The 20,501-nt window shown below is 41.7% G+C and overlaps 1 protein-coding gene across 6 annotated transcripts in view; it reads right to left on the bottom strand.

Annotated features, from left to right (window-relative positions):
• The window catches only part of GRID1 (glutamate ionotropic receptor delta type subunit 1), a 681,623-nt gene that overhangs the window by 233,183 nt on the left and 427,939 nt on the right, over positions 1-20,501 (bottom strand). For all 6 annotated transcript variants that reach the window (XM_039343408.1, XM_039343409.1, XM_039343404.1 and 3 more), the window contains exon 4: positions 19,776-19,981. In XM_039343408.1, coding sequence (XP_039199342.1) covers positions 19,776-19,981 — 206 coding nt within the window. The remainder of the gene's footprint in view (positions 1-19,775; positions 19,982-20,501) is intronic.

Here is a 20,501-nt window from a genome sequence, read left to right as displayed (position 1 = left end):
TGGTTGAGGGGCCAGCAGGCTGTGGCTGCTGATGGACATTGTCAGCCCCCATGCGCTTGCTGGCCTCTATGTGCGGGGCCCGATGGTGTCAGGCAGCAGCCACCCTGGCCTCTGCCTTGCCTTGCCCTGCGACAACGGCACTCCCGCCCTGCTTTGCCTTACCTCATCTCACCCCACAGGATGAGCCTCCTGCCCACCGCCCCACCTGCCAGAGACCCCCTGGATCTCCTCCAACCCTGCCCGGCCCCCACAGGTGTCCCTCCCTATGAGCAACATCAAGGTGACCATGCCCACCTTGGCCACACCCACCCAGTCTGCTATGACCACCACAGCCATGCCCACCTGGCACCAGGTGATAAATAAGTGGGTTTGGGGTTGCAGTTTGGGCACTCAGTCTCTAAAAGGTTTGCTATCACTGCCCTATGCAAATGCCCGACATACCTAGACTTTTCTTTCTGGCTAGAAGAGGTAGCAAAATGCGCAAACCCAATTTGCAGCAACATTATGGCCCTTTGGGTGAGTGAACAGGTTCTGCTTAAGGAAGACATTGAGCAAGGCTTAGTTTTAGAAAATACAGCATACTACTACATTTTAACTCAACTCCTTTTATGGATGTGCTTCTTTGTATGCTAGACATGAAGAACGTAGGGAAATTCTTCCTACCGTGTCAGACTTCCTAGCACCAAATTGTCAAGACTGATTAGTAGATATTTTTGTTGTTGTTGTTGTTAGGAGCACCTTTCTCTAGTAAGCATGTTTCCAGAGTATTAAGGTAGATCAGTGGTGGAGAACCTATGGCACGTGTGACAGAGGCGGTACTCAGAGCCCTCTCTGTGGGCACACACGCCATTGCCCCAGCAGAGTTCGCCTGAGTAGCGAGCATGTGGTGTTTGGAAGCAATGGGGCAGGAAGTGAGGTAGCAAGTGGCATTGCCCCCCCCGGGATACCCCGAAGATGGCGAGGGACTGGTCCCTGCCATCCTGGTCCTGGTCCACCCATCCTAGCCACACACACCCAGTCCGCCGTGACCACCACAGCTATGTTGGAACATGCCCACATCCTCGCTCCCCCTGAGAACACCACAATGCTGATGCAGTCCTGGCACTTTGCAATAAATAAGTGAATTTTGGGTTGCAGTTTGGGCACTCGGTCTCTAAAAGGTTCACCATCACTGAGGTAGAATATCCAGCTTTTAATGGCATGGACATTAATTTGTAGATGACAGACGTGGGGCTAGTTATTTATGATTTAGTTTGTTGGTATTGGCTGACATATTTCCTTACAGAATTTATGGGAAAGAGCAATTAAATGGTCTCTCTCTCTCTCTCTCTCTCTCTCTCTCTCTCTCTGTTGCCTTTCTGTGAAAGTACCAATATTTCTAAAGTGGTCCATCTGTATTTTTATGTTGATGGAATTGGTCTCAACGCCAGGCAGGAAAGGATAGGTCAACTGGCTCTTATAAACACATTTGTGTTTTATTTTATTTCCAGTTAAATTAATATTTGTTAGAATTACTGGACTGTGGCCTGGATCCCAATGACTACTTCAGTTCTCCATTTTCCTGCTATTACAAGGCACTTCCGATAATTCAGGGACTGCCATAACTGCAGAAAAAGGAGGATTTCTAATGTTAACTCAACACAACTATTACATTATTTCTAGGAAATCAGGATATGGCCCCTTTTTAGCAAGCCAGCAGGAACAATTTACAGAGATTTTTCCTTGCAGGTTTCCTGGAAAATGATTCTCCAGACTTACTCTTAGAAACATGACTGTTTCTTGGAGTGTAAGCAAAGGATATACAATTCTAATTTCAGAGAGAGACTTGTCTAAGCGCAAATGGTTGGGGCCTCTTAGGAGACATGCCAACCATTTATGAACTGTGGCAGTGTGACCTTGTGTGCAGCCAGATGAAAGATTGTCATTTTATTCCTTTTAAGTGATAAAATCTACAGCAAGTGAAATGGAACTTCAGAATAACTCCAGTACTTACTATTCTTCCATACAGTGACATTTTATGCATGACCGATACAGGAAGAAATTCTATTTTTTTTTTTTCAATTATAGTATACTACGCCCCTCTGGAATTTATAGGATATCTCCACAGTGTGGACACAGCCGGCTGGTCGCGCCACTTTTCAGAAGCTGCAATGAGGAATAGTAAGGCAGTTGGATTCACACATGCATTTCTTGGGAAGTCTTCCCTGAGATCGATCAGGATTCTCATCATAGCGACCTTTTCCAGCAGAGGAGGAGAAGGAGGAGGAGGGGGGGAAAGGAGGAGGAAGAGGACGAGGGGGGAGGAGGAGGGGAAGAGGAGGAGAAGGGGGAAGGGGAAAGAGGAGTAGACAGATCTGTGAAGAGGAGGAGGAGAAAAGGAAGGAGGAGGAGGAGGGGAAAGAGGAGGAGGAAGATGGGAGGAGAAGGAGGGGGAGGAGGGGAAGGAGGGGAAGAGGAGGGGAAGGGGGAAGGGGAAAGAGAAGGAGGAGGAGGAGGAGGGGAAAGGGAGGAGGGGGAAGAGGAGGAGGAAGATGGGAGAAATGGAGGAGGAGGAGGAGGAGGGGGAAAGGAGGAGGAAGAGGATGAGGGGGGAGAAGGAGAAGGAGGGGAAGAAGAGGAGAAGGGGAAGGGGAAAGAGAAGGAGGAGGAGACAGAACTGTGAAGAGGAGGAGGAGAAAAGGAAGGAGGAGGAGGGGGAAGAGGAGGAGGAAGATGGGAGAAGGAAGAGGAGGAGGAGGGGGGGAAAGGAGGAAGAGGAGGAGAAGGGAGAAGGGGAAAGAGAAGGAGGAGGAGACAGATCTGTGAAGAGGAGGAGAAAGGGAAGGGGAAGGAGAAGGGGAGGAGGAGAACAAGGAGGAAGATGGGAGAAGGAAGAAGAGAAGGAGGGGAGGAGGAGAAGGAGGGGAAGAGGAGGAGAAGGGAAGGGGAAAGAGAAGGAGGAGGAGACAAATCTGTGAAGAGGAGGAGGGGAAAGGGAGGAGGAGGAGGGGGAAGAGGAAGATGGGAGAAGGAAGAGGAGGAGGAGGGGGAGGAGGGGGAGGGGAGGAGGAGAAGGAGGAAAGGGGAAAGAAGGAGGAGGAGACAGATCTGTAAAGAGGAGGAGGGGAAAGAGAGGAGGAAGACGGGAGAAGGAAGAGGAGGAGAGGGGGGGGAAGGGGAAAGAGAAGGAGGAGGAGGAGGAGACAGATCGGTGAAGAAGACTGTGCAAAATATTCCAAAGAGAGGCTTGCAAAATACATTGGACGGAAGGGGGTCCCTTGTTTCTGAAGCAGAGGTGTCTTCTGAAAAGCTCTGGAAGCTAAGCACCGCCATTTCTGCTTGCGCGTGGCCTCTCTCTGGCTGTCCCACGCAGAGAAAAACAGCAATTACTTCTGAAACGGCCACACAAGAGTCTCAAAGAATGGTCAACATTAAGGCCTCGCTTATTCCAATCTGCCTGGGCAAATACCCCGCTCAGGGGCTTTGTGCAGGCCTAGTGGTCCCTTCCAGTTAACTGTTCAACAGCTTTTCAAAAGGCGAAGTCTTTAGCATTTCTAAGGAAACCAACTGCTTGGAGCTTTCTATAGCCAATGGCATATGATTCCAGATTTACTTGTCTATCCCCCCCCCTCTGCATTTATTCAATGTAAATGTAAAACCAGCTCAGTTGCGTGTAGATCTGGTATTTCTAGCATTGCTTTGGGACAAGCAAATATTCAAGGCGTGAGATAATAATGGGAGATCTCGTTGAAGAACTAAATGAGTCATCATTTATTAGCCTTCTCAAATATTCAGGTAAATGGTACTTAACTCGCAGATAATTATCGCTTGTTCCAAATGGCAAAATCATTTCTTTGCTATTTGCATTTCAAATATATTCATGTAGCATGTGACCCCAGATATTCCACAGATCTTGGCTTATTTTCAAGCCTGAGAATGTATAAATGCAAGATATAATTTAAGTATTTATATAGCCTATTCAAAAAGAAACTGATTTACAGTATAAATATATCAATAGTGTGTTAGCCTACCTGTATTTTCTGAAAGAAACAAACTAAAAGAGGAGTAGCAATGAATTACTTTATCGTTTGATTACTTTAATGTCCTTCAGTTTTTGAACAGTGTAAGATGCTCATAAACTGGATGGGCAAATGACGCCAAAGAGATGATCACTGTTGTCCCAACCAAAGGGACACAATGTTGTTATTGTTAGTTGTGAAGTAGTGTCCGACCCATTGCGACCCCATGGACAACGTTCCTCCAGGCCTTCCTGTCCTCTACCATCTTCTGGAGTCCATTGAAGCTCACACCTACTGCTTCAGTGACTCCATCCAGCCACCTCATTCTCTGTTGTCCCCTTCTTCTCTTGCCCTCAATCTTTCCCAGCATTAGGCTCTTCTCCAGTGAGTCCTTCCTTCTCATTAGGTGGCCAAAGTACTTGAGTTTCAACTTCAGCATCTGGCCTTCTAAAGAGCAGTCAGGGTTGATCTCCTCTAGGACTGACCAGTTGGATCGCCTTGCAGTCCAGGGGACTTGCAGGAGTCTTCTCTAGCACCATAGTTCAAAGGCCTCCATTCTTTGGCGCTCAGCCTTTCTTATGGTCCAACTTTCACAGCCATACATTGCAACTGGGAAAACCATGGCCTTGACTATATGCACTTTTGTTGGCAGGGCGATGTCTCTGCTTTTTAGTATGCTGTCCACAATAGGTGGACCTAATTAGATGTAATGATTCTTTTTTTTTTCTTTTAAGTTATGCACCATAAAATATATGCCACCTTACAAAATGGATCCATCAACTGAGCAACACAAACTTCACTGCTGTGAAAAAAATATTCCTTGTATTGACCTAATATTCCTTTTTTATAAGCTGAAACATATTCATTTCCACAGGAGAAGAAGGAGATCAATTCACAGAAGTGGGGCTGTATTGATAATCTGAGAGGATAGCCAGCTTTACCTTTCCTTTTCATCCAATGCTGAACTGGTGACTGAGAAGGATGAAGTGGGGGGGGGCAATATTTTTGTCCGTTGTATCCACACAATATGGAGGTATTATTGGTGTTGCCTTATTTGTCTGGCTAGCAGTCTCTAATATGTCAACATTACAGAAACATTAGTTATTATGGTCTATCATTTTATATCCAGAAAGGCTCCTGAGATCAATTATATCCCCAAAGAGTTTACCAGACTCAATGAGCACCAGTGGACTCCACGGTATGAACTTGTGGGATGTTAGCCCCCCCCCCCCAGAGAAGGAAATATTAAAAGAGCAGAAAAATATATTTCCTCCAAATATTAAAGAGGCAGAAAAGCATGCCCAGTTTTCCTTGATAGCCCCAGGTCTCCCTCCCCCAAGCAGAAGCCAGCTCTGTACAAATGCAGATGCAAATCATTCAGGAAGGCTAGAAGATTAAGAAGACAAAGACACCTAAAATCTACATACCACACCCAAACTCTAAGAGAGGACATAATAGGATTACCTCACAGATGCCAAAGGGACACAGGTCAAAATATATGACACAGGAAATACAAAGCCTCAAACAGGAACAGGAAAAAACCTCAAGAGCCCCAGAGGGTATAAAAACCCACTCCCTACATGTGCTCACTCTCTTTTCTGCCAGAGCCATCTTTCTATCTGGCTCTCCTCTTCAATAAACTGCAACCTTCTTTCTAAAGCAGTCGCCATGTTGTTTATTCCCAGCTTGGACTGAACCATGATGAAGACTTTTCCTTCAACACAGAGAATAAAATCCTCAAAGGGGTTTGCTGTACAAGTTGGAGCTAGAAGCTTAGGAAGACAAAGACCTAAAATCTGCATACGCCACCTGAGACAGGACATGATAGGATTAACTCACAAAGGCTAAAGGGCACACCCAGACTCAGGTCAGAATACGTGACACAGGAAATACAAAGCCTGAAATGGGAACAGGAAACCACTTCAAACAAAAGGCTAGAGAGGGTATAAAAACATACTTCCCACATGTGCTCAGCCCTTCTCTTTTCTCTCCTCTTTCCTGCCAGAACCATCTTTTGGTCTGGCTCTTCAATAAATTGCAACCTTCTTTCTAAAGCAGTTGCCATGTTGTTTATTTATCCCCGGCTTGGATGAACCAGGATGAAGAGTTTTCTTTCAACAAACTAGAGGTCGAGTCCACACAGCACATTCTTCTGTTCTACTGTCTTTATTCTGGAGCCAATCACTAATTAATAACTATTACATCTTTTTCAGTTATAGGAGTTATGTTGTATGGGGCATTATCCTTTGTCTCTCCAAAACGAAATCATCACACTGTCTATTGCATGGATCCTTACCCTTAAGTGCATAGAATACACACTGTATGAGCTGTAGGAAGCCAATTTTAAGCTTTTTTCATTTAGTAACCAGTGTGTTATAAAGACAGTAATCTACCTTTTATGGTAGATTAATTCTGCCTATAAATACATGATGAAAAGAATAAGGAAGGGTAATCTTTCATTTGTAGATATGCATATATGTATGTATAATATGCACACCCAAGCCGATGACAAGGAAATCTACACTGCCACAAAATCCCACCTTGTTATGTTTAATGGATGCGTATATGTGCAGACCCAGCTATTCAAAAGCTATTAAGAGAGATTGAGGCCATTTTTGGAGCACTTGGCCTTGATCTGGCCAGCAGAGCTTTTTAAAAGTTCATCCCAATTTGAGTATTATTTAGGCAACACCAGAGACAGCAAAGTGGGTCTGGAATGAAGGAAAGGAAGGAAAGAAGGAAGGAAGGAAGGGAAAGAGAGAGAAGAAGAGAGGGAGGGAGGGAGGAATTGTGGAAAGTCAGCCCCCCAGAGAAGGAAATATATAGGAATGCAGATGTAAACCATCAGGAAGGTTGAAGCTAGAAGCTTAGGAAGACAAAGACTCCTAAAATCTACATACACCTCCCCAAACTCTAAGACAGGACATAATAGGATTAACTCACAGATGCCAAAGGGACACAGGTCAAAATACATGACACAGGAAATACAAAGCCTCAAAACAGGAATAGGAAGCAACTCCAAACAAAAGGCTCCACTCCCTACATGTGCTCAGCCCTTTTTTACCCTCTTTTCTTCCAGGGCTATCTTTCTGTCTGGCTCTCCTCTTCAATAAACTACAACTTTCTTCCTAAAGCAATCACCATGTTTATTCCCAGCTTGGACTGAACCACGATGAAGACTTTTCTTTCGAAGGAAGGAAGGAAGGAAGGAAGGAAGGAAGGAAGGAAGGAAGGGAGGGAGGGAGGGAGGGAGGGAGGGAAGGAAGGAAGGAAGGAAGGAAGGAAGGAAGGAAGGAAGGAATACAGATGGAATTCAAAGGGAGATACCTACCGAGATTGATCTGGGCTGACAATGTAGTTTGACAATAACCAGGCTTTTGAGAGGTATGGATGCAGAAGTTAGATTTAAAGGAAAGAAACATTGCAAGCTTTAAATTCAAGCCACGAGATGTTGTGCCTCCTATTCCTGGTCTTTTTCTCTCTCTCTAGGAAAGACAAAGACCCTGCAAATAACATGCCACACAAACTCATACCCAAACAGACTGACGCTCTCATGTACGGGCTGCATTTTCATACGAAAGTTCATTTTTCTCTACCATAATAAAAATGATACCACACTATTCTGCTAGTAAACATGTTCAGCTTGTGGATTTTCCTGCTGCAGAAACACTGTTGTGGACAAGCCTGCATAAAGCATTTTTCAGGAGTAAAGGCAAAAGGTAAGCAGAGTGACTCAGATAACGCCATTTCCACCCTACCTCAAGGAACACAAGTGGGGAAACCAAGGTATGGGGGCAAATGCCTTGGATTTCCTACAGCTGAGCCCTTGCACTGTCCATAAAGAACAAAATAGCAACTGTACTAAGCTTAAAGGATGGACAGCTGATATATCACCTATTGAAACACCTGAATTGTGCTAGGCTTTTCTTAGTTGTTGTTAGTTGCGAAGTCATGTCCGACCTATTGCGACCCCATGGTCAACGTTCCTCCAGGCCTTCCTGTCTTCTACCATCTTCTGGAGTCCATTCAAGCTCAGGCCTACTGCTTCAGTGACTCCATCCAGCCACCTCATTCTCTGTCGTCCCCTTCTTCTCTTGCCCTCCATCTTTCCCAGCATTAGGTCCTTCTCTAGTGAGTCCTCATTAGGTGGCCAGAGGACTTGAGTTTCAACTTCAGGATCTGGCCTTCTAAAGAGCAGTCAGGGTTGATCTCCTCTGGGACTGACCGGTTTGATCGCCTTGCAGTCCATGGGACTTGCAGGAGTCTTCTCCAGCCCCATAGTTCAAAGGCCTCAATTCTTTTGCGCTCAGCCTTTCTTATGGTCCAACTTTCACAGCCATACATTGCAACTTTCCTTAGTACACATTGTCTATCAGCCTCATTCCAAATGCAATGTGTGTGGTCAATTATATAAACTGCAAAACCCTCAACACAGCCACCAGTTTGGGAGAGGGTGGGCTCTGGTTGACACAGGGAGGGAAGATGAAGACAATTCTGCAATGAGGTAACCCCAAAGCACAACCATATTTTAGGCCACAAAACCTTTGGGACTTGCCTCACCAGGAATCAAGCTCAGCTTTAAAACAAGTCAGTGAATTAGAAGTTCAACGTGATATATCCCATTAAATCAAAGTGGTTTTAAAAAGATAAAACCAGTCATTTAGTGGCTTTTCAAAGTTTACAACAGCACTGAAAAAAGTGATTTATGACCAATCTTCACACGTAAGGCTCTCATAGCATAACCATGGGCAAAATATGGGCATCTGGCAACTAGTATGAGTTTATGATGGTTCTGGCATCTTTGGATCCCAGAATCGCCATTTGCGACCCTTTCAGCTGGCTTCTGAGAAGCAAAGTCAATGAGAGAAGCTAGATTTGCTTAGCGACCACATAATTCACTGAACAACAACTGCAGTGATTTGTTTAACAACTGTGGCAAAACAGGCATAAAATCAGTCATCACTCACTTAACTTGGTTAGTATCAGACACTCTGGTCCCATAAGTCGAGGTCATGAATGGAGGACTACCTGTGACAAATTAATTTAAGAACCAACAATGAACCCATCATTTAGCCATTAATCTGACATTCCTAAGTCTTGGCACTACCACCTAAAGAACCATTACATGCTTATGAGGGCTTTCCCGACACCATAAAAGGAAAAAACCCTGAAGATGATTGAGAGATTGTACAGATGCAAGTTGTGGGTGCTCCAACATTGGCGGTTTTCAAGAAGAGACTGGACAGCCATTTGTCCCAAATGGTATAGATCAGGGGTAGGCAACCTTGGCTCTTTCATGACTCGTGGACTTCAACTCCCAGAATTCCTAAACCAGCATGGTTCAGCTTGGAACTTCTCCCTTTCCCCTGAGCATGACTGGCTCAGGAATTCTGGGAGTTGAAGTCCACGAGTCATAAAAGAGCCAAGGCTGCTTACCCTTGGTATAGGGTTTCCCAGGCATTGGACTGGAAGACCTCCAAGATCCCTTCCAATCCTATTATTCTAGGTTCTTTGTTCAGAAAGAAAGCAGTTCCCAAGACAGCTTAATTTTAGGAGAAACCTTGGGGATTTCAACTGGTTTTAGAGACAGATATATTGAAGCACCAAGATTAAAAAGGCCCCGATCAATGACGTACATTCACAGCTACGTTTCTCAGTTTGCTGCGTCTGAACTGCTTGCAGAATTTGCAGTTTCAGAGCTGTTTGCAAACATAGCCCAGAGAGAGATACTTCAATAGTTCACAGTGGAATTAATTAGGACATAAATAACCAAATACATATACATTAATTACCATCATAGCTTGGATGTTCAAGCTCATATTATTCAGTTCATCTATTAACACTGTTAACATCGGATGTTTTTGTATTGACAACAGATGGAAATGTAGCCATCTTTTACCTTTTGCTTTTGGAGTTAGATGATGCTGGGAGGGGGGATGTGAACGAGAGTCCAGCTAGACATAACAACACTAGACCTAGTGTGAGAAACAAGGTTATTGTAACCAGAGCTGATAAGGAATTGGCAGGCTGGAGAACTGGAGAGGAAGCCCAGGCTTCAAGCTAATTGGGGAATGTGATTTATGACTGTTAACTGGAGGAGAGAATTGTGCTTTGATACTATGTGCTCAGGGGAGGGAAATTCAGTTTTTGGCTTCGATTATGCACTGCCGATGTTATGCTACTCAAAATAAAGATTCTTTAAGGTAAACAATGCTTTGAAGTTCTTTTGAAGAGTTTCATCTGTCGGAACCATGGGGTCTGCTCATTTCTAGGCTAGTAAAATTACCAAGGTGTTCCTGTCAGCTTATTAATGTTTTATTTTTTGTGCAGCAAAGATTTTAGGTTTTATCTACTGTATTTTTCCAAGGAAGAGACTCTAGCTTATATTTGGGTCTTGGATATTCTTAGGTATTTTGTCTTATTAAAAGGTTTTGTTTGCATTTCATCCACTTTAATTTAGATTGTTCCTTATTGTTTATGATATTTTATCTCTAAGTATGTAATGCTGGCATTAAATCATGTAAAGTGGCCATCACAAGCAAAATGATTAAATAAAATTTCACCATGCCATGGTATGAAAAACACTCGTTGGCATTTACATAGTAATTCTATTGCTGACATTAAAAAAAAAAAAAGAATTGATACACTCCACAAAGAAATTGGAGGCCTCCTGTAATTTGGTATAAGAACCTTCCTTTCATGGAAGTTCATAAAATATATGTATGGGGGGGGGGAGAATTTATAGTTGAACTGAAATAGGACAATCCTTCCATGTGTAACTTAAAGGTACATAGGATAATACTGTATACTATGTTTAGTGTAAGCTATGAAAAAGGAGAGTTAGATTTACTTAGTTCACAGATTTAAGGTGAAGATACAATGGGAGAAAACATATATAAGATACTATGAATATCAGGAAGGAAAGAGGGAAGTGAAGTGGGCCAATGTTTAAGCATAGGGCAGAGGTAGGCAACCTCGGCTCTTTGATGACTCGTGGACTTCAACTCCCAGAATCCCTGAGCCAGCATGGCTCAGTTTGGAAACCTCTCCCTTTCTCCTCAGCATGGCTGGCTCAGGAATTCTGGGAGTTGAAGTCCACGAGTCATAAAAAAGCCAAGGTTGCCTACCCCTGGCATAGGGATTAGTTGGCTAATATTCTCTCCCAATAACTCAATTGTTTCCATAAAGTATCAGGAGCGCCACTATTCTAGAGTAGGAACAAGAGAAATATATATTGTCATAAAAGAATGCCAGTGAATAAAAACATCACAATTGAATTAAAAGTGCTGCTCCATTTATGGGTGGGGGAGAGAGAGGGGGAACCTAAGTATTAAAAAAAATGAAACATTGATGTTTTTTCCCTAGAAATTCTCTGTAAATGGACTAAATCAGGGGTAGGCCACCTTGGCTCTTTTATGACTCGTGGACTTCAACTCCCAGAATTCCTGAGCCAGTCATGCTGAGGAGAAAGGGAGAGGTTTCCAATCTGAGCCATGCTGGCTCAGGGATTCTGGGAGTTGAAGTCCACGAGTCATAAAAGAGCCAAGGTTGGCGATCCCTGGACTAAATTGATTCTTTCTTCAGGAAATATGAAAGCAAGCTATTTTCCTGTTGTATTTCTTGTCGGCAACATTCAGCCTTTCCAGATCCTACCCACTTCAGGATAAATGAGAAGAAACCCCTCACACCTAGCAACTAAAATGACATAGGGATAATTGTTCTGCAGGACTTGAACACTGATAGAATACTTGTAACTCAGGGTTAAACCGTCAGATTCTTGGTGTTTACTGAGTTTGATGGTTTTCTTGCAGATGTTTCATTACCAAATCAGGCATCATCATATCAGTGCACTGATGATGTTATCTGCTTTGGGTAAGGAAATGTCTGCAAGAAAACCACCAAGCTCAGACAGCATCAGGAACTTGAATAGTCACATACTCCCAACTCTGCCTAAATCCAGTTTGTTTTTTTGAGGGAAAGTCTAATTATTTACTCCCTTGGCAATATCATATGTCCTAATCACCCCAACTGTGTTGCACTACTACAACAGGAACACAAGCTTTACCACTAAATATTTATGAAATATGATAACTAAGCTGCAAAGAGGCTGGATATTTCAACAAGGCTTCAGACAGTCATATGTCTCCAACTGAACTGTGAAGTGTTTAGAGAAAAGCTACAGTTTTAGAAGGCTCTTCAGTTCCCAGATATTAGCATTACTGAAAATCTGGAGATTTTGTATCAGCAAAAAAGTACTAACAATACTTCTAAACTGGAAGAATTCAACAAAAGTGAACAAGCGGGAGACCCAAGAGCGAAATTCAAAGACTCTCAGCTGAAATAAAAGAAGTCTCTGAAAGCTGTTATTTCTTGAAAAGGAAGTATAAGACGTACTGATTAAAAGGGCATTCACACTTCTGTTCACTTTTTTTCCTATTCCGAATATGTAAACAACTGTGCATAAGAAGCCCACTTTTAATGGTGGGACTGTAAATATGGTGATTGTCATTTTTCCTTAGGTATTTTTGTTAGAATAGAGTAGAGCTGGAAGGGACCTTGGAGGTCTTCTAGTCCAGCCCCCTGCTCAAGCAGGAGAACCTATACCATCTCAGACAAGTGACTATCTAGTCTCTTCTTAAAAATCTCCAGTGATGGAGCACCCACGATTTCTGGAGGCAAGCTGTTCCACTGGTTAATTGTCTTCACTATCAGGAAGTTTCTCCTTAATTCCAAGTTGCTTCTCTCTTTGATCAGTTTCCAACCATTGTTTCTCGTCCTGCCCTCTGTTGCTTTATTTGGAGAATAATTTGACCCCCTTTTCTTGGTGGCAGCCCCTCAAACACTGGGATACTGCTATCATGTCTCCCCTATTTCTTCTTTTCTTTAGACTAACCAAGCCCAAGTCCTGCAGCCGTTCTTCGTATGTTTTAGTCTCCAGGCCTTGGATCATCTTAGTTGCTCTTCTGTGATTTTTTTTTCAAAACTCAACATCTTTTTTGTGATATGATGATCAAAACTGGCTGCAGTATTCCAGGCATGATCTTACTAGGGTTTTATAAAGCGGTACTAATACCTTGCGTGATCTTGATTCTATGTCTCTGTTTATACAACCCATTTCTATGGTTTGGGGGCTTTAATTCTCTGTTAGCCACACAGAGTTGCAATTTACAAATAGAGCAGCCAGATAGATAAATCACCTATAAGTAAATAAGTGAAGAGAGAAAGATGTCAATCCAGGATTAAATCAGGGAGAAAGTGGCACAAATGGTTCCAAACTATTAAAATATTATTTTTTTGTGGGCAGATATTATTCCAACAGCCTTGCCTCAACATGCCCCATTTTGCCCTAAGAACAAGAGCAGGCTAATCCCACCCAGAACCCTAAAATAATACAGGTAGTCCTCAACTTAGTTTGCTTAGTGACCGTACAAAGTTACAAAGTGACTTTTGACACACTTACAACCATTGCAGCATCCCAATGATCCCGTGATCAAAACTCGGTTGCTTGGCAACTGATTCATATTTATGACGGTTGCACAGCGTCCCGGGTTCATGTGATCCACTTTTGCGACCTTTGGACAAGCAAAGTCAATGGGGAAGACAGATTCACTTAGCAACCGTATAACCAACTTAACAACTGTAATTGTTCACTTAACAGCTGTTGCAAGAAATATCATAAAAGGGGATGAAACACACTTAACAAAGGTCTCATTTAGCAACAAAAATTTTGGGCCCAATTGTGGAGGTAAGTCGAAGACTACCTGTATTACAAAACTGATGCTGAAGAAATGTAACGTTTTGAGAGATTTTTTTAAGTTTGCTGTTCTTCCGTGGAACAATTCTAAGACAATTAACATTAACAGTTAATTCAGTTCTAACCCTATCATGGGAAAAGTCCTTTTTTTAGTCTGGGCCCTTTCCTGCCCACTCCTCAGCCATTGGTGGAATAAATCTAAAGGTCACGTCATTCAGTCAGGCAGAAACAAGATTGAGATTATTCATGATTAATTGAACAGCCAGAATTATGGGAACACGATCTGCAGTATTTTCCATCAGCACGCCTACCTCACTTGAAATTCTCCATTAAAAAGGATTACAAGCAGAGTAATGGAATCGTAATTTGCATGTGTTCAGATTAACCTGATTGTCTGCATTCAAAAGATTCCCACCACTGGAGATTCTAACATGAAAGATAAATTTATCTCAAGAGCAGCTTTATTTACAGTCATTGCTCTAAGTACCTGACACAATTTTGCCCTTTGCATTCAAAACCAATTATTATTAAATGTAAAAGGCTATCAAACATCTGGATCGTTGCAGGCATGGCTTTCTTGGTTAAATAGAAAGAACAATGGCTAATAAAGCAATTTACAAAACACAGGCAATTATATGCTGAAATGGTCAGGCTCTGGAGACAGACTGGTCACAGACTGGGTGGGAGAACAGTCCAGAAAATCAGAGCTGGAAAAAGGGAAACACATAAATATCACAAATACATACATTGAAGTTAGGGGTGCTGACCTTGGCCTGATACAATTTGAAAGCAATGAAGTTAAATTAGACTCAAGCCATCCAATTACCTATTGGTATCTGATTGTCAGAATTCCCATGAAATTCAAAAGGCATTAAACAGATTTTTTTAATAAGAGGAACAAGAAAGACAAAAAGTCTGGATAGTTGATGTGAGAAGCACCTCGAGCCAACAGAAGCAAAGAGAAAGAACTGGAGAAAAATCACAAAGTACAAAAACCTCCAAATAAAAGAGGAACGATTGTAAAAGAAAGCAAAGATTGTACCAATAGTAATAGGAGCCTTGGGTGCAATCCTAAAATAGCTGGAGCACCACTTGAACACCATCGACATTGACAAATTCACCATCAGTCAACCACAAAAGGCAGCTTTACTCAAAACAGCTTCCACCTTGCGACAATATCTGTAACACTATCAAACATCCACCTCTGCCTATCCAGATTCTTGGAAAAGATTCAATAAGTGGATAAAAATGCCAACTTCAATCTTAACATCTGGCTGACTGTGTAACAGATTATAATAATAAAGATATTAGTCCTGTGCCTCAATTTATTGTTTTAAATATTTAACTCTCTTCAGTTTTTGCCTAAGCAAAATTAGACTAAGGGTATTTTAATGATATCTGTATTACTATCAAGCCACCAAGAATCTCCTTGGATTGCAAATGGGGGATAAATATAATGATTATATATAAAAGAATGCCAACTTCCTGAAGGCCGCATAATGGAACCAAGGGACAGTATTTCCTGTAACTTTTTCCTGGAACATAATGGTGATATGAATTATTGCAGCCCAGATGTGGCATTTATACTCTGATCATCATCAGAGCATCTTCCTTAATCTGACAATATCACTCACCTCCTAAATAAGTCACTGAATTTGGGAAGCCATTTAAGTCATAGAACTGAATTATGCTTCTCATCAAAGCTCTAAATTGGTGATATCTTATTCTCCTCCTGTCAAGACGCTACTGAACTTTAGTCAAAGCATTGATATTTCTCCAAAGCTTCCAAAGTTTATCTATTCTACTCACATTACAAGGGAGATCATTCTGATGAACATCGAATTACAGAACTGGGTTGTTTATTTTGTTTTGTTTTGCTTTTTTGTTCCTCACTACCTTGAAAGAGACCAGGAGAGTAAAACACCACATCATGTGCCAGGTGATGCCAGCAGTTATATAAATTGCATGGATACACAAATTGTTGTCTGTGTTTTTTCAAGTCAGCAGAGCTATGATTCAAAACTTAATTCCATTGCAACTTAGATCAAGGAAAGTTAGTGTTTCATATATATTCAACCATAACCTGTGTGGTGTGCCTTACATTCTCTGCCATTGTGGCTTGCAAATGGATTTTATCTCATGAAGCCAACAACTATGGCTTAACGTTGGGTGTCAAATGAGTTCAGGGTTATACTAACGTTTGCACAGTTCTCTGGATTTTATTTCAGACTTTCTCTATGGCAGAGTGTTTTGATGAAGAAGCAAAATATACATACATCAACAGTGAATTGGACCACTTGATCCCAATTTTTCATTTTAAATCTCGTTTTCAACAGAGGATGTCTTAAATCTTAAATTTAGTCTCAGGACCAAATTGGGATAACACTGGAATTGTGGTGCCACCCTTCAGAAACACATTCATCACCATATTTCCAACATCACAGATCCACCCGTCTTAGTCATATTACCCAGCCTGTTTTTCCCTCATTTCTGAAACTTGAGAAGCAGAGAAGCAAAATAATACCAAGCAGAGATTCATAATAAAAAGCCATGTAGCCTCCAGCCCTCTCACTTAGCTCCACGAAAAAAGGAAGGGGAGCAAAATTCCCCCCCTTTTAAGGATCTGAATACTTTAAAGATGACTCATCTATTAATATTTTGCCATTGTAAACTTCATTTTCGGTTCTGGTTGAGTTCTTTCTCTGAACAGCTTGGCCGTTGATTCCCTCAAGAGCGTTTTTAGTCTTTCCAAGACAAAAGATAGATTGCACCAAAAGGACAATCTGCCTAGCTATCCTTCCTGCAGAATAGCTCCCTGGCCTTGACAGAAACTGAACCAGGTCACCCAGACCTCACAAGAATGGGACAATATCTCTTTTTTTTTCTTCCCAAACGTATTAAAAATTCATTTTATCTCAAATGCCACATTTCAACCCGAGTAAAAATGCTGTATTTCATTCCCCTAGTGACAGTAATAAGTGTGCAGGTGGCTCACGGGTTCATAAATAGTATAGAGTTAAGTAACCTGCTAACTTCCATATGGCCTATATGATTGCCAAATTATCCCCTTTAGCATATTTCAAAGGCATACAGCCTTTAAAAAGATTACATGGTGCCATTATTCACCTTTTCGGTCTCCTAAAGCTTTGCTGAATCAATCAAGATTCAGTAACAGAAGATTTTTGAACAAATTACTTCTTAATTCAGCCCAGACGTGTATTCCTGCAGGGATCTGGAAAAAAAAATATCAGGATCATTAGCCTAATAATTCCTGTAATGGCCCTTTTTCTCTGGGGAAGGTCTGAGCAGCATGATAATTTAATGCATTACCCTTTAAACTTTACATCCTGCAGGGCCACTGCCTTTGTAACATGTGAATGGCAAACCTGAATATTAGCAGAAGTTATGTATTTTAAAGGGAAGCACATAATGAAATATTGCTGCTGGAATGAATAGAAATATAACACAGTCCTTAATGTATCCAGATTCTTTTTAGCAAGCTTGTCAGGCAGCTTGGAAGAATATCCTTTGATATGTCGGAAAACCACAAATAATATAAGGGGAACAATTTCAAAGCACCCTGGACAACCTTAAATTAGCTGAAATGGTGTCAACAACTCACTTTAATCTTTCTAAGGAAGGATGGAAGAATCTAGTGCAGTGGTTCTCAATCTGTGGGTCGGGACCCCATTTGGGGTCGAACGACCATTTCACAGGGGTCGCCAAACAACGCAGTCCGCCATTTTTTTCCCCTTTTCCTTAGCTGTGCTACTCCCTTTTATTCTATTGGCTTTTGAAAGCCAATAGAATAGACTCTCTTGAATAGAGTCTAATTCTATGGGCTTTCAAAAGCCAATAGGAATTGTCCAGTCTGTCTCTGCCCTGCTGATTCCGCCAAAAGTCCCATTCTGCAAACAGTGCTGCACCAGTTGAGTAGTCCTCAACTTACGACCAGTTAAGTAGTCCTCGACTTACGACCGGTTGGGGGTCGCGGCATTAAAACGGTTGAGAACCACTGATCTAGCGCCTGCACAGAATGAAACCCAGGGCCCTTCAACCAAACAACGGAGAACATCATCTCTAGAAAGATACCTTGAACATCTCTCTTAGGTTTTCAAACCCCGCAACGCAACATACAGAGTTCGGCTTCCAGAGTATATTGTCATAATTCTCAGGGTACAATAAAAACTTGTGTCTGTTGGATCCAGGGCCCACACAAGGCCTTAAACATGCAAGTTGGCAAGGTCAAAATAAATCCCATTTCAGTCCAGCATTTTCTCATGAAAGTCAATAAAATCCTCTCAGACACTCACAAAAGCAAGAGACGGATTCACACCCTCTGCAACTATTGCTCCCTTACAACTGATATTTAGAGATAGGTTTTCCACAACTCATATGCAACCCTGAGTCTTCAAAACCTCTAAGATTGGTCTTTCACTGAGATATTTAATCCCATTAAATTAATGGCCATTGCTACATTTTGATATAATGGATTCCAGAGGTTAATGATGCAATGTATACCACTGAAGTAGGAAGTAATGTTTTCTTTGTTCTAAATTTTCTTCTAATCATTTCTTTGGCTGCTCTTTAAAAGCTAAACGGGTTTATACCTGGCTGCTATTTAGAAAGCATAACAAAACAAACAAAGAAAACAAAACAAGCAAAGAAAAAAAAAACCCACAGGGTTGTAGATGAGGCTGGGAAATATTTAAAAAGAAAAAAAAAAGACAACTCGGAAGAAAGCAGTGAAAATTCATTTCATATTCTCTCCAGGAAAGGAAATAATAAAAAAACAACAGTCTACATTTTGCAAGCAAATAAGACAGCCACCAACCGGTTAATAAATAAAATGTTAAATATAAGTTCAGGCCCTGAACCATAACTATGTTTCACATTTGATGAACCATAAAAAGATAACTAGAGAACATTAAAATTGTATCCCTCCTTCTATCAGATCTATTGCGTTTGTGTGAACTTTTGTTTTTGATTTTTCAAGTTGCTCAAAATCAATTTCATTAAAGAGACGGAGAGAAAAAATATATATCAACCAACGAGAACATCATTCCACATAGTGATGATAACTAGACTGTTATCAAATAAAAAAGCATATTACGTAATGCTATATTATTCAAACTAAACAAAGCAGAAACTAATAAAGAAGAATGCATTTAGACAGCTTTCTGCACTCTGAACCTTTTCGATTTTATGAGCTTCCATAATTCTTTATTCCCATTGCCTCAAAAAGAGCAATTAACTGTTCCTCATAATTCCACGTGAAGATTAATTAGCTGATGATCCCTGTCAAAAATACATTATTGATTCATTTATATACGATAACATTCATTAAAATATTAATTCATCTAGAAATTACTTTTCCCATAGGGGTAATTCATCAGATCCACTAAAAATATATGAAATATCAGTCCGTTTCAAATCATACATACCGTATATGCTGGCGTATAAGGCGACTTCCGTGAGTGCTAAAATCGGCACCAAAGATGGGGGTCATCTTATACGCCGAGTTGTCTTATACGCCAGAAATACTGGTAGTTTCCGGCGTATAAGACGACGTTCTAGGAATGCGGCTTGGCGATAAAGACGGGGGATGTCTTATATGCCGGGTCGCCTTGTACGCCAGCATATATGGTACTTCTTTGCCTTACTACATTAAGCTTGTGATACTCAGATTTAACAACCCCAGCAGCGGTGAATATGACGTAAGCTTTTCCCAAACAGGAAAACCCCAGGTTAGCATAAATAAATATAGTATAAATAAGGGAAATGTATGGAACCATTTCCCAAATAAGCTGACCACACCCCTTAATCACTCCTATCAGTGGAGGGTATCCAGTTGTGTTCATCTATCAGTCACATGAACATGGATAGCAGATAAGATTTTCCTTACCTTTGCATCTTTAAAGCTATTAGAACAGCGAGGAACATCAAAAAGAGAGGCGAAAACACAAACTCACTTCTCCTATGACTTTGAGTTAAGAAAAAGATTCCAGGAAGAAAGCACTGACCTCATTGATGAATGTTTGTGCTCCTCTTGGGCTCAACAGCAAGATGGCTCTTCGTAACGTATCTCGGTAGCGGTTCAGCTCTTCCGTTTTCATGGAGGTAAAAAGGATGGCAAAAACCCTGCTGATGTTTCTGTCTACTTTTTGTAAAGACACGTCAAGTCCCAGCTTCGAAGCCTGATCCAGAAATCCTTGTAGGCCACGAATATCTGCCAAAGAGAAAACAGAAATCATTCTTCAGGTCACTCAGAGAAAGAATGTCGCTCTAAGAAGCCACGTCAAAGGCCAAAAAACAGAGATGTCCCTTGGCTTGTCAAAGAGGCTTCTTTTAGCCTGCTGGATTTTATTTATTGATTGATTGATTTATTGATTTATTAAAATTTATAGACCGCCCCACTCCCGCAAGACTCCGGGCGGTTAACAATAAAAACACAATATAACTTAACAAAACAAACAATACAATAACATTCATCCACGGGTCAGATTTTATAAACCCCAGGCCTGCCGGAAAAGCCAGGTCTTAAGCAGCTTGCGGAAAACCAACAGGGTGGGAGTGGTCCTAATCTCTGGGGGGAGCTGGTTCCAAGATGTGGGCACCGTCACAGAGAAAGCCCTCCCCCGTGGCCCAGCCAAATGGCACTGCTTGGCTGACGGGACCTGAAGGAGGCCCAGCCTGTGGGATCTAACCGGACGAAGGGAACTATGAGGTAGTAGGCGATCTCACAAATT

Source organism: Crotalus tigris, unplaced genomic scaffold, assembly GCF_016545835.1.
Source record: "Crotalus tigris isolate CLP2741 ecotype Arizona unplaced genomic scaffold, ASM1654583v1 scf7180000017847.2079705, whole genome shotgun sequence".
Taxonomy (NCBI): Eukaryota; Metazoa; Chordata; class Lepidosauria; order Squamata; family Viperidae; genus Crotalus; species Crotalus tigris.
This window is presented reverse-complemented; position numbering and strand designations above follow the sequence as displayed.